General features: G+C 41.2%; 2 protein-coding genes across 2 annotated transcripts; both read right to left on the reverse strand.

Annotated features, from left to right (window-relative positions):
* Positions 1 to 15922: 15922 nt before the first annotated feature.
* TAS2R60 (taste 2 receptor member 60) lies at positions 15923 to 17543 on the reverse strand. The gene is given in 7 exon segments (XM_040644534.1): positions 15923 to 16173; positions 16175 to 16238; positions 16241 to 16570; positions 16573 to 16853; positions 16855 to 16883; positions 16885 to 16946; positions 17477 to 17543. Coding segments are annotated over 7 exon segments (906 nt in total). The 3' UTR covers positions 15923 to 16100.
* A 2193-nt stretch (positions 17544 to 19736) lies between these two features.
* Positions 19737 to 22974, reverse strand: LOC121105789 (taste receptor type 2 member 143-like). The gene has a single exon (XM_040643875.1). The coding sequence runs from the start codon at positions 22518 to 22520 to the stop codon at positions 21600 to 21602; it is 921 nt and encodes a 306-aa protein (XP_040499809.1). The 5' UTR covers positions 22521 to 22974; the 3' UTR covers positions 19737 to 21599.
* Positions 22975 to 24274: the final 1300 nt, after the last annotated feature.

A 24274-nucleotide genomic window follows, 5' to 3' on the forward strand; every position in this document is an offset into this window, starting at 1 on the left:
GATATTCAGGAGGGATTCCATTCTCCAAGCTCATGCTCAGAGGAGGAGGAAGCAAATGGTGAGGAAGGTGACACAGGAATGAAAACTATGCTGGAGAGATTCTAGTTCTGCAGGGTGATCTACACAGGGGTTGCATGCTGTGTGTTCTGGGGAGATGCCCTACGGCAGACACTGTCAATGTGTTCTAACTTTGAGAGGCCCTCTGGTTGGGACCCAAGCCAAGCCCAGTAGAATGTCAGTGTTGAAACTGTGCTTTACCCTCTGACTGCCTCAGTAAAGAAGCTCTGTTTATTATTCATCCATTCAACAAAATCCATTCAACGGGTACTGTCTGTCAGGCACTAGGCCAGGCACGTAGGCATGAAGATAAAGATCATCTTTTGAGGGAGAAGGACAAGTAGACATATGACAATTCCATACAATAAATGATAGAATAATAACTTATATTTACTCAGTGCTGCTATGCATACCCATGTATTTCTAAGTGCTTAATATGTGTTAATTTTTGATACTCATAAAAACTCAGTGAGTATCAAAAATGGTGGTGAGACACAAGAAATCCACACACAAAAGAGTGCAATTGGACACTATACACAAAAATGAACTCAAAGTGGATCATAGGACCAAATGTAAGAGCTGAAACTATAAAACTCTTAGAGGAAAACATAAAAGTAAATCTTCATGACCTTGGGTTAGACAAATCCTTCTTAGGACATCAAAAGCACAAGTGACTAAAAGAAAAATAGGTAAGATAAGTAAAAAAAAAAATTAATTGGATTAAATCAATGTTTAAAAACTTTTGTGCTTTCAAGGATACCATCAACAAAGTGAAAAAAACAACCACAGAATGGAAGAAAATGTTTGCAAATCGTATATCTTATAAGGAACTTGCATCTAGAATATATAAAGAACACTTATAACTCAACAATAAAAGGACATAACCTAATTTAAAATGTGCAAAGGATTTGAATAGACAGCTCTCCAAAGATGACATACACATGGCCAATAAGCACACAAAAGATTTTCCACATTATTAGTTACTATAAAAATGCAAATCAAAGCAATGACATACCACCTCACAACCATTAGTGTGGCTAAAACCAAAAAGATGAGCAAGTGTTCAAAAGGATAGAGAGAAATCGAACCCTTCATGCACTTCTGGTGGGATTACAAAAAATGGTGCTGCTGCTTTGGAAAACTGCTTGGGTGCAGCTCCTTACAGTGTTACACACAGTTACCATATGATGCAGAAGTTCCACGCCCAGATATGCAGATCATCCTCAATTTACAATGGGGTTATGTCTGGATAAATCCATTATAAGTGAAAAATATTTCAAGTCGAAAGTGCATTTAACATACTTAATCTACCAAACATCATAGCTTAGCCTAGTCTACCTTAAATGTGCTCAGAACACTCCAGGGGGGCAAAACCACCTAACACAAAGCCTATTTTATAATAAAGTGTTGACTATCTCATGTCATTTATTGAATATGGTACCGAAAATGAAAACAGAATGGTTGTGCGGGTATAGAATGGTGTTATCAGTTGTTTACCATCGTGATCATGTGGCTGACTGGGAGAACTTGTGTGTTCTCACCAAAACAAAACAAAACAAAAAATGCTTCTATGTGAGGTGTTGATTAACTTGATGATGGGAATCCTTTCACAGTGCATACATATCAAATCATCACATTGCACATTTCATATATATTACAACCGTTTGTCAATTATACCTCAATAGAGCTGAAAACAGGCTGGAGTCAAAAAATAACTATGAGTGTGAATGAAGAAATGCAGAACATACTTTGCTGTGTGATAACTACTGTATTAGTGTTCAAATATTTATGTCCATGAGATACACAAACACATGATTTGCGCTTATAAAAGAGAGAGAGAACCACCGACACTTTTGATGCAAAATAGAAGAGCCATAATAAATATCCCTCAAGTGGCAGAGAATCAGCAAATATGATCCTTGGAAGAGTCCTAGATAATAAAAGTGTCTATAGCAGTTAAAAATAGTAAATAGAAAGTCAACATACATGAAAGCATGCTTCTCGGGACATAATGTTATAATGCAGAATAACACTGGCTGAGAATCTAGGGTAGAACTGACCCATGATTCCCTCTTTGAAGAGAGGAAATGAAAAGTTTAAAATGACAATCACCACAATGCAGATTGCAAAACAATGAGCAAGAATATGAAAACACTGCCTGCAATAAAATCTTCAGAATCCGTGCCTTTTCAGACGTCCTGCTGGGTTCTGGAGGGAGAACACCACTGTGGTGGAATATGGAGCAACATCACCAAGTTTATTGTGTCCTGGTTCCATTTAAAATTACCGTAAAAGGTATAAAATAAAATTTCACTTATTCAGCAAAGTTATTGAATCAAATATTTTTACTCCTAAGCTTCATGCTTTTTTCATACTCTATGCCATACTTTCCACAAAATATTTGAGTGTCCTAGAAAAGTGCCATCTGTGAGAACAAAAGATGATTCTTTCTGAGAAATTAACAATTATTTTGTTCATAATTTTTTAAAGATTTATTTAGAGAGAGAGAGAGAGTTAGAGGAGGGGCAGAAGGAGAGAATCCCCACTTAGCACAGAGCCCAACACTGGGCTCGATCTCAGGACCCTAAGATCATGACCTGAGCTGAAACAAAGATTAGGATTCTTAACCAACTGAAACACCCAGGTGCCCTTCTTTTGTTCATTATTGATCATTCTAGTGTTCATGCTTTTGCACATATAAACATCAGTCGCTTTCAATACTTACTGAAAGGCTTTCTTAGGTTTGTCATGGCAGAAAAAGGAAATAATCATAATACTTTATTTATTTATTGTTATCCTAATTTTGTAAAAAGTTATTTTAATATCTGAAATATTAACATTATTTATTTTTGTGCATGCATATATATAAATACAATTCTATGTAAGGAAAACGTCTGAAAGGAATAGTGAGTGCTAATGATCATTATCTTTGATAATGAAAGTGTGAGTGATTATTAAACTTCTTCATAATATTTTATATATTCCAAGTTCCTACAATAATCATGTCTTATCAAAAAGAACAAGAACAACAACAAAAGAACATTTAAGTTGTAAAACTAATAAATCATTTTCAAAGTAAGGGAGACCAAATATTTCTACTTCATCTCCAACATTAGGCTTAGCCTGTAAGACCCTATGATTTGAGACCAGTAAGAATTGATTGATCTGGCATAGGGCAGGGGAAGGTAGGGCAGAATGGAGCAGGACAGAACTAGAGGCAGTGTTCAAGATTCCACTATGCGGAGTTATATATTAATCTTCCAAAGACTGACTTACTGCTGCTTTCCTGCAAATCTTCTACATAAATATTAAGCATTTAATTGTTTGGTCCAACGAACTCTTTCAGTACATCTGCCCTGCCCCTCTCCCCCCCCCGCATACATATAACATCACAATCAATACCATCACTACCATCTGACCACCACCACCAAAACCCAAGGATTTCACCCTTTTCTCCCATCCTACAGATAAGAAAACTGAGACCCTGGGAAGGTAACTGACTTTCCCAAGGCTACAATATTGATAAAAGGCAGAAAGGAATGAATTCTTAAATTCAGATCTTTACTCCAAGATCCTGCACCATGTCCCCCAAGAGCCCTTGCGTCGTTGGGTTAATTGTTAACATTGTCAAAAGTGTCATGCCTTGGAAGCCCTTTAATTTCCGAGATAGAGACCAAAATCGGGATCTTAATACCTTCCACTACCCAAATCTCTGCCAGGAGGATAGTCTGCCGGAGAACACAGGGTGTGGGGCCTGAAAGCTGTTAGTGTGTGATCCTCACTTGTAGCTTGGGAATCAGTGATAAGGTGGACAATCAGCAGTGATTAGGACTCTTGACAAGCCTATTCCAAATTCCCAGGTTCTGACTCCACAGGATTCCCTAAATTCACAGAAACCATTCACAAATTTTGAGTCAGAGAAAAGAAAAAAACCTTCTTGAGGTTTTGGTGATTTCATTTCTCCGGGCTGGGCTACCAGATACTGAAAGACCAAGCTGACCGGAAGAAAGGAGAATGGAATCCACACTAGTCCATAAAGTATGATACTGTCAAAAGCAAGCACAAGGCCAAAACAGACCAGTATTGTGAGTCAAAGACAGCAACTGCAGGCAGGGCTAGAACATACTGGGTAGAACAGGCCAGCAGAGTCCTCCATGCAAAATCAATTCACTTTCCAGATGTCTCTACAAGACAGAACCTATGCAGAAGCTGGAGTCCAAAGTTTAAATGAAACAAAGAAATGTGAATAGATAGCATAGTTAAGGAGAAGAAAACATATGAAGGTTTAATCTAGTTTTACCCAAGGAAGAAACTTTCTGAATTTAGGGCAAAGACTGACTACCTTGAATTCTGCGCTTTTAAAGCCATTCTTGATGTAGGAGAACTAGAGTTTCCGGTGTGTGCACTCCATGGAGGAGTGAGGCTCCATCGATCAGTGCCTGTGCCCGCTCCTGCCTCCAGGGAAACCCTAGGTTCTACGGTATTGTTCCACAGAGCAACCACTGAGCTACTCTCTGTAGCTGAAGGATGTCATGTCACATTCTTTATAGCAAAGATACTCTGCAGTGTGGCTCTTTCACTGGTCTAGTAAAAAAAAAAAAAAAAAAGTTATACAGTTTCTGGTTCTTTCACCCATCAGCACCTGTAAATACTTTAATTCATTGTGCCACAATGAGTCTTCCTCATGGTGTTCATGACCACTCATTCAGATTCTAAAAAGCATTTGCTTGGTCTCAAACAGATATTTGTACATCTATGTTCACTACAGCCTTATTCACAAGAGCCAAAGGTGGCAGCAACCCATGAATGGATAAATAAAATGTGGTCTACACAGACAGTAGAATATTATTCTGCCTTAACAAAGAAGAAAATTCTGACATCTGCTGCAACATGGATGAACCTTGAAGACGTTATGCTTGGTGAAATCAGCCAGACACGGAAGGACAAATATTGTGTGACTCCACTTAAGTGGTGTGCTTAAAGTAGTCAAATTCATGGAGACAAAAAAATAGAATGGTGGTTGCCAGGGGCTGGGGGGAGGGGGTGTGGAGAATGGGGCATTTTTGTTTAACGGCTAGTTTCAGTTGGAGGAGATGAAAAGTTCTGGAGGCTGATGGTGGCAATGGCTGCATAACAACGCGAATGCACTAATGCCGCAGAAATGTACACTTTACAAAGGCTGAAATGGTAAACTTGATGTTAGGTGTATTCCGCCGCAATAAAATATTTTCTCAAAGCATATTTTCTGGACACAGTAAAAGGGCCTAATCTTTTAAACGCATGCTTCAATTTCAGACATTGCTTTTGGTCTAATAGAAAAGTATGTTTTTCTTTTAAAGCACAAAGACTGTGTCTTCTCCAGTCCCCACATCTCCCACACAATGGGCACAAAGGAAATATTTGTTGAATGAATGGGCTTGGTTGTTTTCCTTTTTAAAATAAGCTTTATGTGTCACCCTTCTACAAATTGCATTACTGACATATTTTGCTACAGATGCTTTTAAATTTATGGTTATTTCAGGAGACAGAGTTAGCAAGACTTTATATAAATGCTATGATAACAGAAACAATAATGCTTGTGTCTACCTTGGAAATGCTGAGAAGAAATGTGTATGTTGTACATACAAAGATATTTTCAGTCTTGTTTGCTGGAGCCCTGAAAATCTGGTCTTACTACTAAAGGCCGGTGATTATTTTCCCAAAAAATAACAGATTCATAGAAACTCGGCTGCACTAATACATGTAACAGAAACAGATAACAAAAAAAATGTTACTGACTCACATAAATACAGACATCAGCTTGAATTTGAGAAATGCAGCTGTTCTCCCAGCTTCCTTATGGATTTCTCTATTACAGTACAAAGGAGTTAGAATCCAAATGCTTTCCAATTCTAAACCTTTGGACCAGCTATTTTCCTTCTCCATTTGAAACTTTTCAGCAATAAGAACAACAGTCTCTTTGAATCTGACCCCTACAGGATTGAAGGGATCCTACTTCTGGTGATGACCCAAATCACAGCACATCCAAGGAGTTTGTCAGCAGGGTAGGAAGCCACCAACCTCAGTCCTATCTGGTATCTTAGGAAAACTATAGTGCTCCTTGGAGGCGAAAATCCATGTTGTTCTCAAAACTATTGTACTTTAGGAGTGTCTGGCTGGTTCAGTCGGAAGAGTGTGTGGCTCTTGATCTCAGAGTTGTGAGTTCGAGCCCCGCATTGGGTGTAGAGATTATTTAAATAAATAAACTTAAAAAAAAAAAAAAACTATTGCACTTTAGTTCTGACGTAAGTGACATAATCATCTAATGACAAAGGAGTGGTTTCGCATTTTTATAAATCACCTCGAGCAATACAGAGAATGAATACTTTTCTGTAAATACTGTATCTTAAATAGTTTATTCAACCTCTTCTAAAAAATGGTTTATTCTTACTAAAAGAAAAATAAGAGTCCTCAAAAAACACTGCCACCCCCTATAGTTCTCTGCTACCCCAGCCCTGGGTTCCCATCACTGTAGTCCAGGATTAGTATCATTTATAGTTAAAAGACATGTCAGCTCAGCTTACTAAAATTCAAAATGCATTCAGCTGCCCACTGCTAAAGCCCAGTTTCAAAAGCTTTTATCTGTTACCAAGGCCGACCATCGAAACCACTGGAACTTAGATTCATTACAAGCCCGTGCCAGAGGCCAGCCGCGTGAGCAGCCACGTAAAGCCATGTCCTGGCTCACTCCCTGCTGCACGATTCCGACCTGATTTCAAAGGTTCCGTTCCCTCCCAACTCTCCTCCCACGCAAGCCCTCATTCTCTGACTTTTTAAAATCTTGAGATTATCCCTCCTCACTTGAGTGAACCACACAAGAGTGGCCAGCGACAAAGGCCATAGGAATTCAGAATAGGAGGCCACTGGTGACATTAAGAAATGTCAAAACCAAACAGTGTTATCAAAGATAGATGGAAGATCACCAACATCATGTATTTGAGACATATAAAATTTGCAGCAAAACATTATAAATAATGATGGACAACTGTGCCTGATTAATTCCATTCTAGAATTCTCTCAGCACCAGGGTCTAATAGTGAACTAGTGAACCAGTAGTACTTGATAAAGGTCACTGCAGTGCTTAACTGTTTTGTATCCCTGTAACTGGAGGGTGTATGTTACATGGTAGATTTCTTGAATATGTAGATTCTACTTTCATATCCCCATTGCACGTAGCTGGGAGATATGTGCTTAGACTTCCATACCTAGATGTTCAATAAATTCTTGTTCAAATGCAAAAGAATCATGGCAGCAATCAGCTCTCTCTCCTAACAAGTGTAGAAAATGGAAGGCTAGCTGTTACGTCGGTGAACCAGCAAAAATCACTAAAGTGTCTGAATTTATAAGACCATGTTCATTGCTGATCCAGTTTCTAGCAGCCATAGACACTTCTACAGGCATAGAAATAATGAATTCTTGCACTAATTAAGTAATCTAGTTAATTTTAAGATAATGTTTTCCTGTCGTCAACAAATACTTATGGAGCACCTACCACTTGCCAGGGGGGATCAAAACAGACACCAATTGCTATCCTTGTGGAGTTTACATCACTGTGAGGGAAACAAATGATAAAAAATAAGAGTGTAAAATAGACAGTGATGATGCTGAGGAGACAAAGCAGGGAAGGGAATAATATGGCAGTTTAGAGTGGAGATGACAATGCCTGGAGCAGTGAGGAAGTGATCATACCAACATGTGGGGAAGAACTTTCCAAGCAGAGGGGTCCCCAAATGCTAAGACTCAGAGGAAGGCGTATGCCTGATTTAGTCAAAGTACACCAAGGAAGCCAAAGTGACCAGAGCAGTGGAAAATGGGGGTAGAATAGCAGAGGCAACTATCATACCAAACAGTATCATAAAGGGCATTCTAGTTCATAACAAAAACTTAGGCTTTTTCCTGAGGTTAAAAAGCAAATGGAGAATTTTGAAAGAAATGTGATATGATATGACTTATATTTTTTTTTAAGATTTATTTATTTATTTGAGAGAGAGAATGTGTGCCTGAGCAGGGGAGGGGCAGAGAGAGAGAGAGAGGGGGGAAGCAGGCTCCCTGCTGAGCACAGAGCTCCACACGGGGCTCAATCCCACAACCCTGAGACCATAACATGAGCCCAAACCAAGAGTCAGATGCTCAACCGACGGAGCCACCCAAGTGCCCCATGACATATTTTTAAAGGAGCCTGCTAGGTGCCGTGCTGAATATAGACCAAAGGCCAATGAGAGTAGAAGCTACAAAACCAGTTAGGAGGCAGCGCAATAATCCAAGCAAGATGCAGCTGTGGCTTGCGCCAGAGTAGGGGTAGTGGAGGTGGTGATAAATGGTGGAATTACAGATTCATTTCGAAAGCTGTTGACAACTCTAACCCCGATTTTTTTCAAATCTTTATGTCAGGGGCCAACTTTCAATAGATTGCAGTGGAGGGGAAGGAGCTGTTTGCTACATATGAAACCCTAACCCAGAAGCAGTTTATCCAAACATCGATTTAGCACCCAGTTCAATAGCTTAACATCAGGGTTGCTGAGTGATTGTGCATGGAATGTAAAAAGCTTTGTCCAAAGCAACAGGAAAAATGGAGTTGCCATCTACTGAAACAGAAAAAAAAAAAAAGAAGAAGAAGAAGAAGAAGTAGTAGTAGTAGTGAGAGAAGCCTGTTGAAGCAGAAAAATATCAGGAGCTCAGTTTGGAATACGGTAAGTCTGAAATGCCTACTAGACATCCATGTGGATGTCTCAAGAAGGCATCTACGAAGTAAATCAAGAGATCCAGTCTGAAGGGCAGAGCACTTAGACCAAGCTCTCTAGAAGCAGAGCCTGCAGGGTTCTTGCACAAGTGATTTTTGACTAACTGCTTTCTGGAGAAAACTGTAGGGAATTAAGAGACAAAAGATAGGGCAGGGGACAAAACTAGGCCAAAAAACACAAAGGGGATTAATCTAGACTTGCTTTGATATTATGGGGAGATGTGGAGTGCAGATTGCTAGAAACTTGAACCCCTAAATTCTGTCAAATCTTCTTTTTCAATAGAGGCAACTCTTCCTCTCTTATCTGAGGAAGTTGGTCACCCCTTCCCTGTAGAGGCTGCAAAGGACTCCCCTCTAGTAGCTTCCTTGCAAGGTACTGCTAATCCTACTAATGACCCCACCTCCTCCAACTGCTTCCAGATCTGTAACAGACTCAAGGCCCAGCAGGCCCAACAGGGTAAGACACAAATTGTAACCGGTGAGAAGGTGTGATACACCCCAAAATCCTAGGGAGCTGGATCGAAGGGTGCATGCATTACTAAATTTGATAGACATTGCCAAATTGCCCTCTATAGAAATCATACAAATTTATACTCCCATCAACAATGTATAAGAGAACATATTTCCCCAATAATTTGGTAAAAAAGTGGTTTCAATGTTTGGGAGTTTTCCCAAATGGATAGTTAAACATGGTCTCAGTATATAGTTTTAATTTGCATATGTCTTATTATAAATTAGGTCAACTATCTTTCTTGTGTTTAAGAACCATTTGTATTTCCCCTTTTCTGTGAACTACACATTCATAGTATTTGCCTTTTCTCTTTTTCTTTTAGGTTGTTAATCTTTTTTCCCCATTTCCAAGAGTTTTCTATATGTTAGAGATTAAACTTTCATTATGAATGCAAATATTTTCCCAGCTTGTTATATTTTTGGTAAATTTCCTCTAGATTTTTACTATGGAGAATTTTTTAAATTTTAATTGATCAATCTTTTGTGGATTTAAAAGACTTTCCACACCCCCAAAGTTCTGTTTATTTTTTTAAGATTTTATTTATTTCTCTTGAGCAAGAGAGAGCAGGAGTGCACATGGGTGGGGGTGGGGGGGCAAAGGGAGAGGGAGAATGTCAAACGGACTCCACACTGAGCACAGAACCCAATGCAGGGCTGATCTCACCACTGTGAGAACATGACCTGAGCTGAAATCAAGAGTTGGACACTTAACCGACTGAGCCACCCAGGCACCCCAGCCATACCCCAAGGTTTTAAAAGAACCCTCATCCTCCCTTTTTTTTCTCTAGTGGTTGTATTGTTTTTTTAACATTAAACATTTGATCCACAGCTCGAGGTATGGCAATACCTTAATTTTTTTTTTTCAGGGCTCTCCTGTTATCTCAGTATCAGTTACTGAACAATCCATTTGCTTCTGATCTGAAAGATTACTTTTATTTGTACTGAATTTAGACTAAATCCCCATATTGAATGTATTTGCTTTCTAGACTACTTGTTCTACTGGGTATAACTACAAACACTTAAATTTTGAGGTTCACACTATACATCAATGTATGATAGAGCTTATCTACCTTATTGTTTTCTTTTTTGGCTTCTTTCAACTTCCATAATAAACTTCGAATATGTTAGTCTTTTTTTCATAGGTTTAAAAAGAGGCAGTAAGTTGGCATTTTTATAGGTCCTACATTAAATTAAGAAACTCACTTAAGAGAGGTGCCTGGGTGGTGTGGTTGCTTAAGTGTCTCACTCCCATTTTCGGCTCAGGTTGTGATCTCAGAGTGGTGAGACTGAGCCCCTTGTGGGGCTGATGAAGTCATATACTCTAAGGAGAGGGTTATGTGGCAAGGAACTGAAGGAGGACTCCAGTCAATAGCTCATGAGGACCTGATGCTTCAGTCCAATAACTCATGAGAAACTGAATCCTGCCAGCAACCACACAGGTTTGCTGGAAAGTGGCTCCTTCCCAGATGAGCCTGAAGTTGAGTGCAGCCTGTGACAGTTAAGACATGCCTGGCTTCCCGATCCACAGAAGCTATGAGGTTATAATAAAGGTTGTTGTGAGCTACTAAGTGTCAGGATAATTTGTTACACAGCAATAGATAACTAACACATGCATACTGAGGGTATTCTGCATTTGAAGGTGTGTCTCTTATCTTCAGAAAGTGTATTTTTGCTGGAATATTAATTCTGGTCCTGCTGGGCCCTCTTACTCTCCTTCATGCTTCTTCTTTTCATTTTCTTTCTTGACTCTACCTGATCTCACCTGTGATTGGTAGTGATTTCACATAATTTGAAATCTGTGGATTACCTGTCTCTCATCTTCACTGAAAATAGAGTTTTCAGAGTCTTCTTTCAACTTTCTTCTTTGTTCTAAGTGCTTTCCAGGGAAAGGAGGGGAAAACCACTGATTTATGCAGCTGTGTTTATATTAGTACTTTATTGTTGTTTTAATTTGCCTTTTCCTGACCAACAGTGATAAGCTGCTTTTCACATGTATATGTGGCAATCTGTATTATCTATTTTTAATCATTTAACCACAATTCTATTAGCTTGCTTTTATTTTTCTTACCAATTTGTAGAAGCTCTTTGTATATTAGAGATAGAGCTTTTATCTTTTAAAAATGTTTGTAAATATTTTCTGGCAATCTGTTATTTGCCCTTTAAAATTGAAAGGACTTCAGTGGTCCCTGCATTTATAGAATCTTTTCATAAAAAAAATTTTAAATATTGGGGCACCTGGGTGGCTCAGCTGGTTACGTGTCCAGCTCTTGATTTCATTTCAGGTCATGATCTCAGGGTCCTAGGATCAAGTCCCACATCGGACTCCACACTCTGTGGGGAGTCTGCTTGAGAATTCTCTCTCTCTCTCCCTCTGCCCCTCCCCTGCTTGTGCACACTCTCTCTCTCAAATAAATAAATCTTAAAAGGGGGGGGGCGACCTAAGAAAACAGGGCTTTTCTAGATTGTAGAAGCTAAAGGCACGCATGCCATCCAAAAAGGTGGGGGAGAGAACAGTCAACATTTCTGTAACATTTAGAGGCAGTATTTCATGAAACAAAATGTAGGAAAAATTGAATTATCAAAAAAAGGGAGGTGTTAGAAAATTAAGTAACATCCAGACTAAAATAATCTATCTGCAATTTAGGATAAAATATCAGCTCTAACTATATTTTTGTTTTTCCCACTGTAGTACCAATATACTGCAACACTATGAAATGACCATTTTTTCCCCTCACTGATTTAAGATGCCTCACTTATCATATATAATTTTCCATGTAACTATTATCTGGAGTACATGTTGATATATTTGTCTATCCCTGCATCAATACCACACTGTCTTAAAGGCTATAGCACTAAGGTATTCTACTTCTATCATGTCTAGCCCCTGCTTCACATAAAATAGGCATTCATAAATGATTATTATTAATATCTTCATAATGTATGATGAAATTAGACTATAGACAAAAGTTAATGATAATAATAAGTTAACTATGCATTTTAAAAGTACAACAAACCCTGCTACTCTTTTATGTTTCCCTGTGTGTTCGAGCTCCAGGAGAACTAGTCCCTGCGGGAAGATCATTCAGATTCCAGTAGATGTCCTATTCTCCTGGGCTAACAATGTGAAAAGAGGAAGGAACAAAGATTAGCTTATACAGGGTGCTTTAGAAAGGGAGACTGGGTCAGTAACAAAGAGAAGTGGCACTTCACTGAAATTCCCATAGGAAGGAGCTAAGCTAGTCATTCACAGTTGCTTAGCAACATGTAAATTCACAAGAAAGAAGCAAGGTAAAGCCATCACAAAATTAGGCATATCTTACTCTTTCACTTACCCATTTATTGTTTTTACATTGAGTATTAGTCAAAGAGAAAGAGAATATAAGTTTGACCTCCAAAAATTAGCTGGTCAGTCAACAAAGGAAATACTGCTCAAACATAAGCATAAAAATGTAGTAGGTAGCCCAGGAATAAATATACAGACAAAAGTCCATGTGCTTATGGCTGAGTTCCAGGTGCAATAGAATTATTCTGTTCAATGTATCAAGCATTTTTAAGTGCTTCAGGGGACACATAGAAAAGTACAAGGCAGCCCATGCTTTCAAACACTTTAAAATATACTAGGAAGGGGCACCCAGGTGGCTCAGTCGGTTAAGCATCTGACCCTTGGTTTCAGCTCAGGTCATGATCTCAAGGTCATGAGGGTCATGAGATCAAGCCCTGTGTCAGGCTCCATGCTCAGCGTGGAGTCTGCTTGGGATTCTCTGCCTCTCCCTCTCCTTCTGCCCTTCTCCCCATTTGCACTCTCTCCCTAAAATAAAGAAAGAAGTAAAGTCTTTTAAAAAGAGTAAATAAAATAAAATATACTAGGGAGAATAAAACATGAATACAGATAATTCTACCACAAGACAGAATTCATCTCATGACTGAGGAACACCCCATTTATATGTCCTCAAAGGTCAGAGAGAGCAAAGCTTGGGGGATAGCAAACCAGAAAAGCTTCCCTGAAGAGGAAACATTTGAATTAGCCTTTAAAAGTTAAATAGGTAAACAACTAATGAATCATCGAGCCTTACATCGGAAACCGGGGATGTACTGTATGGTGACTAACATAATATAATAAAAAATCATTAAAAAAAAAATAAAATAAAAGTTAAATAGGGGGGAAAATTAAATAGGATTTTCACAGGTAGCTGTGGGGATAAGAGAGCACATTTCAGTATGCCAGGGACGAAGCTCCAGGTACAGTGGGAATAAGGATAATCCAGATTTTGCTACAAAATAGAATTCTACTAGAAGAGACACAGAGAAAGATAAAATTATTGCCATATTGTGGAAGTTTGTGAATGCCAGGTTTAGGGACCCATGCTTCATTTCTAGGCGCTGAGAGGCACTGAGAGTGTGGGTGGAATGGTTAGTTATGCCTTCAGGAGATGAATCTGGTAATGGTAGTTTTGATTAGGAGGAAGGGGAAAGCATAATGGAGCAAGTGGTGAAGAAGAAATTTTAGCAGTCCTGGTGAGAGAGGAGGACAGTCTAATCTAAACTAGAATCCACAGGAATGGGAAGAAGGGGACAGACAATAGAGACACTGTAGAGGTAGCAATTGAAGACAAGTTGCTAATTAAGTTCAAGGGCTCAGCAGAGATGGGGAGTGAAAATAATCTCAGAGGTGGTAAGCCTGATTTACTGGATATAAATAATAGAAGAAATGGATCCAATTGAACAGAAAAGGGGGCTGGTGGAGGGAAAGGAAGAGGGGGAGGATACCCATTTTGAACTCACTACATTTGAAATGTTCATGGTATGATCAGGTGGCAATATCCAGCAAGCGGAAGAAAACAGAGGTTTGGAGTTCTGAGGAAGGCCAAGGTTCTGATGATTGATTATTTGCATGAAGGTCATAAGTGAAGCTATGTGAGTAGATGTAAACACAAAAGGAAAGGCGCAGATGAATCTCCAAGAAAGAAGATGGCTGGTTAAGGGCAGAGCCAGGGGTCAGGAGGATGAGCAGGTATGAGGGAGACACAAGAGGAGCAGCAGAGCGGAGAGAACCTAGTGCAGCATCACAGGACTTTCAGGAAGACCTACAGATGGGCAATTATGAGTGCCGCTCATTTGCCTTTTTAAAAAATCTTCTATCAAGATCAGGTTTTACTTCTGTAAAAGTAGTTTTAATGAGTTGTTTTAAAGAAATCACTTATTATCAAGAGAAGCAAATACTATAGAGACATAAGAAGATGAAAGCTGATGGGGCGCCTGGCTGGCTCAGTCAGTAGAGCCTGCAACTCTTGACCTTGGGGTCGTGAGTTCAAGCTCCATGTTGGGGTAGAGTATTGCTTTAATAAATAAATAAACTTAAAAAGATGAGGGCTGAGGATAACTTCACACTGAGGGATTAGGAATGCCTGTTTGTCCTTTAGAAACACATTTGAACAGAATGGGGAAGTAGAAGAGGATTGTAAGGGGTCATGGGGTGGTGGGCGATTCTCAGCAAGTTACTAATTAGCAGAATGGCCACTTGAGGGGGTAAAAGAGTTGGGGGGATTCTTTTTCAGGAAAGAAGATAAGAAGCACATTTGCTGAGGTAAGTAAGGACAATGAAGAGGGAAAGTTTGAAGATTCACATAGAAGTGGGAATCCTTGACTGAGCAGGGCATAGGAAAGAAGCAAAGAGAGCCATGAAAAGCCAACAGCAGGTCTTTAGGGAAACCTTCTAATGAAAAAGGAGATGAGGCTGAGAGGTTTTAAAGCAAACAAAGGGAAGGTTAGGGACCTTAGTTTGAATGGTTCAAGAGGTAACTGAGCTCAAGGAAGGTTTGAGAAGATCTGTGGAAGGCAGAAAAGCAGCCTGCACTCTTCACCAAACCAAACCCAAGTCTTTTCTTCTTAAATCTTGTCAAAGAGATATAGATGAACCACCCCAAGTCAAAAATTTCAGTAGTCTCAATATCAGCATAAAAGAAGTCACATCTGGGTTCATGGACCTTAACATTTACAAAACAAACTAATAGAGTAGGCTACTGCGGAGAACATAAGCACTAGATAAATCATAAACCCCTAGCTTTCATAGGGATCTCCAAAGGCCATCTGCAAATATACAAATCCCAGATAACACGTACTGCCACACACATGCACAAATTGACCGTGCTCTGTGAAGAGAGTTCAGACACCAGGAACTCTTGCATAGAAGACACAAAGCTTCACTGCAACAGACAGCTGGAAAACAGGGAAGTGATTTAAAAAAGAAAAAAGAGGGAAGGGAAGGGAAGGGAGAAAAGAGAAGAGAAAAAAAGGAGAAAAGAGAAAAGAAAAAGAAAAAAGAAAGGTGGTTTATAGTATGAAGCCAGAGGAAAACTGAGGTTCCAAATATCTTCTCCAGTCTGGGTCAACAGATAAAAATTGAACAATGTGTCAGGATCCTTGCATCCAGTTTCCAGAAGGGTAATTTTAAACTCCAAGAGACTGATCACAGGGAAAATAAAAGTTTCCTGATTCTTTGGCCACATCAAGTCCCACAGGGAACATAGCTGCATTAGCTACACTCTTGCTGAGTGTAAGTCAGTAATGCCAGCCCATTATCTCAGGACCTTCGATCTCACCTTGAAATCCTATTTCATTGAAGTTATTCTCCTAGTCATTAAATGTAGTAGAAAGGAAAAGAGCATTAAAAGTGGCGAAGAGATTTAAAGAAGCCATGTCCCATTGTACCATGCCCTCTGCAGTAGAGTCTCTGAGGTTTTTCATTAATTGCAACTCAAGATGCCCAGCACTGTGCACAGCAGCCCCCCTCCAGCACACCTCTCAGCCTGGGGTTGCTCAAGAGCAGTGACGGGGTGGGTGGCTGTGCACAAATAAATCACTGCCTGCCACACCCAGCGCCTAAGTTCCAAGATGGAAAAACACCTGCGGCGCTGAGCACCGGTGACAGAAAATAGGAGGTGAAGACAATAGCAAAGGAGATGAGAGCCAAAAGAATCTTGATGTGCGCCTGGACACTGGAGTCACGAAAGCTGCGATGGACAGCAGGGCCTTCTTAGTGTCTTTCCAGAGACATGAGCAAAACCATGCCGACAAGGAAGACAACAGTAAAGACTGTACAGGTAACAAGTTTTAAAGAGAAGAAGTAGGATTTCTCATGTGATCTTATAGTATTCCTAATGGCATTCCAAGATTGCAACCCTCTCCTTAAAAAGTAGAGATATAAGCTCTGGTTGCCTATGAAAATAGGATGGTGCTCAAGCTGGAGAGCCCCACAGAACCGAGCAGCATCCATGGAACCAACCCAGACATCTTCTGTTTTAGCCCGAGGAAGATGGGGAGGGTGAGGGTTGCGGTCTTCACGCAACACAAAGCACTGAGCTAGGTGAAGAACCATAAGGTGGCGGTGTTCGGTAAGTTCCATTGGAAGGCTAGGAACTGCAGTACAGAGTTGTATGGGAAGGCCACTGGATACAGGAAAATATAAATGCTCTTCCTCATCACCACCCACTGCAGATGGAGGCAAGAGGCCCTGGCTGACTAATAATTTATCACAAGGTTAACAGTGTTCTCTGTAGCAACCGTTCCATGCTCAGTGCTACATTGATGAAGCCATTGCTCACTGCCGTCCCCAGAAACAAAAAATAAAATAAAATAAGATGATAACCGGGGTGATGGCTCTCTTATCAGTCAGTCACTGGAGGTTCTGGAACCATGTCATCTCCATCCATCTCTCCTGTGGACAAGATGGGTCCCCAAGACTTCAAGATCTATTCCTGTTGGGTGACTCTGGAAGGTCCTGCCTGATGTTTGCCCCTCCAGCTGCCTGCAAGTGTAGAGGACAGAGCAGAGGACATGGACTATCTCCTGAGGGTAAAGAGGTTTCTTCTTCTCCGAATAGATGCAAATACTGCTAAGGCTCAGTTTCAAAAGTCCCCCTGCCTGCCCCCGAATTTGCCTGCCCTTCCTCTGCCTACTCTCTGCCCATGTCAACATTGGTGTGAATAATATACCAGGCAGGCACTTGCATTTAGCATCCCTTACACAGGAGGTTCTACTTCTCTAAGCTGACACTTACATGACTGCACACCTGCTGGCAGCTCTATGAAGAAATCCACAGAACACAACCAGAACACAACAGTCAGAGCTCACATTCATTGGTTGGTTGTTCATTCCAGGCATTGTTTTCAATGTTATCCAGTGTGTTAGTTCTCACCATGACCTTATAATATAGGTGCTTTGAGGATCCCCTCTAATAGAAAAATGAGCTAAATCTCTACTAAAAGAGGTTAGTTCAAGTCCTATAACTTGTCGTGACCATCAGCATCAAAAAGAACACAGGAGACAATTATATATTATGAGGCAGGTGACTTTTTTGTTACAACATTTTGTAATTAGTGACCTTTAAAGTGGCATTTCATGGAGGAACCCCTACCAGGATAGCAATAAAACCAATGGGATGTGGCTGAAAGAACCCTGGACAAGGACTCACCGTGAGTTACAGAGTATGTTGTTAGCCCCTCTGTGCCTCAATTTCTCCATCCGTAAGATGCAAAAAGTATCTGGGTTTTTTTTTTAAGATTGTATTTATTTATTTGTCAGAGAGAAAGAGAGAAAGCACAAGCAGGGGCAGCAGCAGGCAGAGGGAGAAGCAGGCTCCCCGCTGAGCAAGGAGCACGATGCAGGACTTGATCCTAGGACCCTGGGATCATGACCTGAGCTGAAGGCAGACGCTTAACTGAATGAGCCACCCAAGCATCCCTATCTGTTTGGGGTTATTTTAAGCTAGCTCTACACCCACCGTGGGGCTTGAACTTACACCCCCTAGATCGAGAGTCATTGTTCTTCCAACTGTGCCAGTCAGGTACCCCAAGTATTATCTGTTCTAATTCAAGATCGAACTAGAATCTAAGACTAGAATCTCAGTTTTGGGAGTGAAAGAAAACATTAAAATAATTTTATAAAAGAAAGAAACAAGGCCTCAAATTACAGATTAAGAGTCTCAGCTAAGGTCATAGTTACATGAAAGACCAAGACCCAAACTGATGCCAGGACCAGAGATCTCTGCCATAGTTAGCGGCACATCCTTTACCCTGCTTCCCTTCATTTCCAGCTGAAGTCAGAGACCGGGTTTTGAGTCCTGTCAAGATCCACTACCTACGGATCTTCAGGCTAGTCATTTAACCTTTCTGAACGCCTCTTTCTTCACCTATAAAATAGAGGGATCACAAATACATGTGAATGTATATCTACACTATCTGTAGAAGCATAAGAAAGAATTAAGGTGATGATGACAACTGTTATTATAATAACTACCTGCCATTCCATCCATCCCGTGGAGGGACAAATAGTCCAAGGAGAATTCAGGAGAGCATTAGAGATGAAGTAGAGGTCAGAGCACCAAATCTTGGACCATCTACTTTAACCAGAGGAAGGCAAAGTAGGCAAAGGTTATGTTTTTCATAGGAATGATGTTCAAAGAGTCAAAAAAAATCAGCAATTAGGTGAGTACTTACGCAGGTGAGTGGTAAGCAAATTAATGTGTGTACAGGGAGATAGGCAAACAGAAATTATTCTGGGTCATATATGGCAATAATAAAGGCTCAAGATAAAGTAACATGAGAGTGAGGGAGTATTTTATAGTACATTCCTGTTCTGGACAGCACTATATCCTACCAGTTCCATGCATACAACCCTGTAAAGAGAGAGCAGAATGCAGAAAACACATGATCTCTTTCCAGTTCCCAGTCCACCTGCGACAAAGATCCAGGCAGAATTGTTCTTCCAACACAGAACCCTTGCTACACTGAATACTGTGTTCCTAGAGAAAGGAGAGATGGTGAACTAAGGTATTTTTTCACCTTGCCTTTCTGTGAAGATGCAAATCTTCAGGAGATAGAGTTCCCAACTGCTCTCTTCCTTGGCCTTGTTCCTCTGGCTGACATTTGGCCATTTCCTACTGGACCCTGGAGCAACGGAGCAAACTTTGAACTCCTAGTTATAGAGTTTGGCCAGCCACAGACCTCTCAGTATGGAAGCTCATCCTTCCCATCCACTTCCTACATTTTTGATGGCTTATACAATTGGAACGATGTGTCCTAACCTTCAATTCATTTAACAATTTACGATGCATCTCCCATGTCATAAGGACCCTGTGAAAGGCACTGAGGCTACAACAGTGAACTAGGTACCTGCCCTCAAAGTGTTTTCATGCACCAATCATAAACCACAACATTAACTGGCCACATACTTTGTGCAGATTAAGCTAATCCCAAAAGGTAAATAACCATTTGTATTTAAATATGCAATGTGTTTTATAGTGATTCTTCTGTTGTTTGTGCTTCTTATTTGTTCACTGCATTTTACTTCCTCATATTCAGATTTATCTTCTTAGGGGGAAGCCAGATCTGAGAATTTTGAGTTTTCACAGCTGGTCTTTATATGTGTAATGGTGGGGATGGTACAGGTAGGAATCTGTAGTAGATTCTCTATGTGGGAAATACATACCACAAGGACTCTCTCTGAGAGGGATAAAGTGGGAGGACTCCCAGGCTGCAGTTGGAAGTGTTATGTGGCATCCTATTCCCACCAAGAATTCTGAGAAGAGCTCAGAGCAGCAGCAGCAGAGCCTTCATCGAGGTATGAGAAAGACACTGTCTTGTATGTTGCAAGGAAGGAGACATGGGTCAGTGAAGGAGAAGGAACTGTCATTATGTCTAGCGAATCATCAGACAAGTTTGGCTACAGCAAAGGGAATGGTGGCATATCAGGCTGGGAAGCATCCACAGAGAGCCTTGAAAGTCAGGATGAGATACTGGGTTATGTTTTTGGTCAAGATGGAGCCACCAAGGGTTTGGGGGCTCTTATGAGCTAAAACCTAGGAAAAGGAAGTTAAGAACATCAACCAATCAAGAAGTCCTGAGATTAGCCCACTAGACCTGGCATAACTCAAAGAGCTGTGAACATATTTCAGGACATAAGAGTCACATCATCATCCTCTCTCCACCCAAGACATTGAGTACAGTTCTGGAATTCTACTGTTCCAGGGAACAGTAGACATGGAAAGGCAGTCTTCCAGGTGCTTCCAGATAAGTGGTCTGCGGATACAGATACCACTGATGCTCTTGCCTTCATTGCTCCCACTCAACCCTTTTCTAGTCTTTTGGTCTACGTATGTTTTTAAAATTAATTCCATCAGCAAAAAAAAAAAAAAAATGTATGAGCATGCATCCAACCATATGCATATTTAATTTAACTACATGCATGTGTACTCTACTAATACATTCTGTACATCATAAAATATACACACACAAAAAAAGGAACTAAAAGGATGAGATAAAAAAATAAGTGGAAATCAGAGTTGCCACACTTTTCTTTCCACATTCAGTGGACCACTGTGCACACAACCCTGGGAAGCAAACACCCCAATTTGGAGACTACCGTGCTAGGCATCGGCATTCAGGATTCACCTCCTGGGTGAGCAGACAGGAAGGGTAAGATTATCAAATCAAGAACAATAGCAAATGTATTTTGTTTTCCTTTTCTATCTTCTGTTGGCTAAAACCTAAAAGCATTACCACATCGGACAATTCCCTTTAATTCAACATATAGCAAACATGCAAAATCATGGGCAGGGCCTAGAGTGGCGGGAAACTCCTACATGCCCTCCGCCTTTCATGGGATCAAACTGAAAAGACTCCATGGGTGGAATCAATCATAACCAGGGCACAAAAGAAGGGAAGGGACAAGACTGGCAGACAAAGGAAAGAAGGAAGCTCCAAATGGGCCAAGTGACCACAGGCTAGAGTAGAGAAGGTGTGGAGATGTGGGGAAATGGAAAGAATCTTTACTGGGCTGGAGTGGAGAGACTGAGCTGACAACAGAACAGTAATGAGGAGGGCAGTTGTGTGTGGAATGGTGTGGGACAATCTATACCACCATTAAAAAAACACTTCAGGTTGACCACAGAGACAGCCGACAACCGTTACAGGTCTCCATAAAGCAGTCAGACCCAAAGGATGCTTGGAGAACTTTCTAATGGCTGCTCATATAGAGAGTGTGAGAGTCTATGAGGCCAACATCCTAGCCTAGGGTGGTTTGGGACCCACACTGGGTACTAGGAGCAATAGACGGGATGGCAGGAACACAGAGGGGTGCAAAAAGAATTAACAGGGCATGGAAGGAGTAGGAAAGAAAGAGAGAAATGAAAAGAGAGAAGGACAGTGCCCAAACTTTACAGGTTCTCACCACTCATGGGCTTGTCCACAAATAGTGATTATTGATACTGATAACTTGAGACAGACCATCCTTTGTCCAGAGCTTTCCAAAGCCTGGTCTTCAGGACCTTTCTCAGCTTGGGGCTGCTTACCACCAGGATGCTGGAGTGCAGACAGATGCCTGCATAGGTTACCATTTCCCAGGCCCAGTACCAGTGACTCTGGAAGATTGTGATTTTCATAACAACAACAATCAGAGACAGGAAATATGATGTATAGAAGACAAGGAAGAAGACAAGTGACTTCAGGGCCCTGGTGTGAGCCTGGATACTAGGATCACATGGGCTCAGTCTATGGTCCCTCATCCGCCTCAAGTGCTGGCACAGTGAGAACATGAGCAAGAACGTGGACACCAAGAACAGGAGGAATGGGATTGACAACGTAAGCATTGTATGAGGTACAGTAAAACACCAATAGAAGGACTGTACTGTATCAGCCAGGGTGCTGTTTCCTTGGGAACTCTGGGATGCAATCATCTGCATAAAAATTCTAGTCCCAATGGCTGATGAGATGACTGTCAGACCAGCCAAGACCAGGGAGCCCAGCAGCAGCCTGGGCACTGACCGAGAAATCCTCCACTTCAGCCAGAAGAAGACAGGGTGGGAGAAGAGGGCGATCTTCACACAGTAGAAGATGGCAAGCCAGGCAGTGAGCCAGGAAGTGAGAGTGTTGATGAAGTTCCAGGGGGTCTGGTAATAGTCCATTTCAAAGAAGGTCAAGAGGTTGTTCAGGATGGCCACCCCATGTAGGCAGAACCGGGAGGCGGCCAGAGAGGCCACAATCATGTCACCTGCGGGCAGCATCCGGCGTCGCACCCACTCCATGCCCAACACAGTAACCATGAAGCCATTCTGCAACATTGCAGCCAATGACTCCAGGAAGAAGATGACCATGAAGATCAATGCAGGTGAGGAGGGCATCCTCTCCAGAAGCCACTGCTCACACTGAGACGCATCCACAAGGAAAAGTGGACTCTCTGGCCAAGCCACTCTGTTGAGACCAGAGATCCAAAAAGCTCTCTCCTTGGAATCACACAAAAGTCTAGCTGCCAGCAAACACCTCCAGTCCCACAGGATTTGAAAAGAGGATCCCTGTGATCCCTCTTGGCATGCAAATCACTCCCAACTCAACGATTCACTGTCTATATTTGCCTAACCTGTATTTGCCTGCTTCTTACCAGAGCCAGAGGCAGGAAAATGTTAACAGAAGAGAGGCTCCATGGGTGAAAATACTCATATGTTGTATTTTCTTTCTTAACCATATTATTTTTTTCCCTAACTTTTATTTAAAAGATGCTCTTATCCCTGTTCGGCTCCCCTAACCACAAACCTCCCCTGACCCTTCATGTTCCGGTTTAATATTTTATTCACTAGTCTGTACACATTACAGTTAGGCCCATCTCTTGAATGGGTGGAGTAAGAAACCATCCATATGCACAAGCACCAGGAAAAGGCTCATTTTCTCCTCCACTGACTGTTCATGCTGCCTAAAATTTCACTGGCAGGCTCCATATTGAAGTTTGAGGAGTCTTCAGTTAAAATGTGAATTTCCTTGATGTGTTAACAACAAATCTGTTAGCCATTAATGCCTTAGTTTCAATGTGCTTAGCAAACCAAAATCACTCCTTTCCTAAGAAGACTCTGAGGGAATGAGAGAGTAGGTAAGTCATGAGAAGGGAAAGACAGAGAAGGGAAATTGGGAGACCAGATCCAGAATGGACATACAACTGGAGCCAGGGAAGCAAGAGTTGGCATGAAAAAGGAGCTCAGAGCAAGCCCATGGGGTGGAAGTGGGGGGACAGTAAGAGAATAACAACCAACTTGTTAGAACACCTTGTCGTTTATAAGGTGATTACACATATTACATTTTGCCTCCATGGCCAACCACACAGGGACACTGGTCCAGATCAGGGAGCAACGAGAAAGGACCCAACTGAGGTGGGTTTTAAAGGGGCAAGAATGGTTAGAAACATGAAAAAGAAAAAAACAAAGGGGAAAGAGGGAAGAGAGAGGAGGACAGAAGGAAGGAGAGGTGGAGGAGCAGAAGCAGGGAAGGAAGTCTCCTCTTCCAATATCAAAGATCCTGGAGTCACGGTCGTCCCCAAGGCCACTCACAAATAAAGGCCTTCTCTCCCACTCGACATGGTCTCACTCAAAACTCCACAGTGAGAGGTCTATTGTGAAAGATGAAAAAGAATAAAAACAAGAATAAACATTTATAGAAACCTCAGGAAAAAGAGTTTTGGCTACCTCTCAAACGTGGCATTTGCTTGAAGAGCTGCTTCCATTTTCTCAAAAGATCGCCAAAGAGCAGATAATCCACTCTAATCAATGGTTTTGCAACTCAGCTTCAATGACTTAATTTAGTTCTTTGCATGTTTTCCCCTGCCTTCTCCTTGAAGACAGCAGCAATGAGTGGCTCCTGCAAGTTTCACAATATTTTGGCTCTTCTTGGAACCTTATTGGTGAAAGGCCAGCTTCATGATGTCATCAAGAAGCAAGTTGAGGCCCTGGCACGCAACACGCCCTGTTGCGATCACACGTAACCAAGTATCCCATGTACTCAGAGGTGACCTTGTGACTTGCACAGTCATTAAAGCAAATACTCTGCCAGAAATGGTTTTCCCAGGACTCTTTCTTTTCTACAATTGACGGCTCTACAAGTGACGTTTTAT

Source organism: Ursus maritimus, unplaced genomic scaffold (genome assembly GCF_017311325.1).
Source record: "Ursus maritimus isolate PB19 unplaced genomic scaffold, ASM1731132v1 scaffold_3, whole genome shotgun sequence".
Taxonomy (NCBI): domain Eukaryota; kingdom Metazoa; phylum Chordata; class Mammalia; order Carnivora; family Ursidae; genus Ursus; species Ursus maritimus.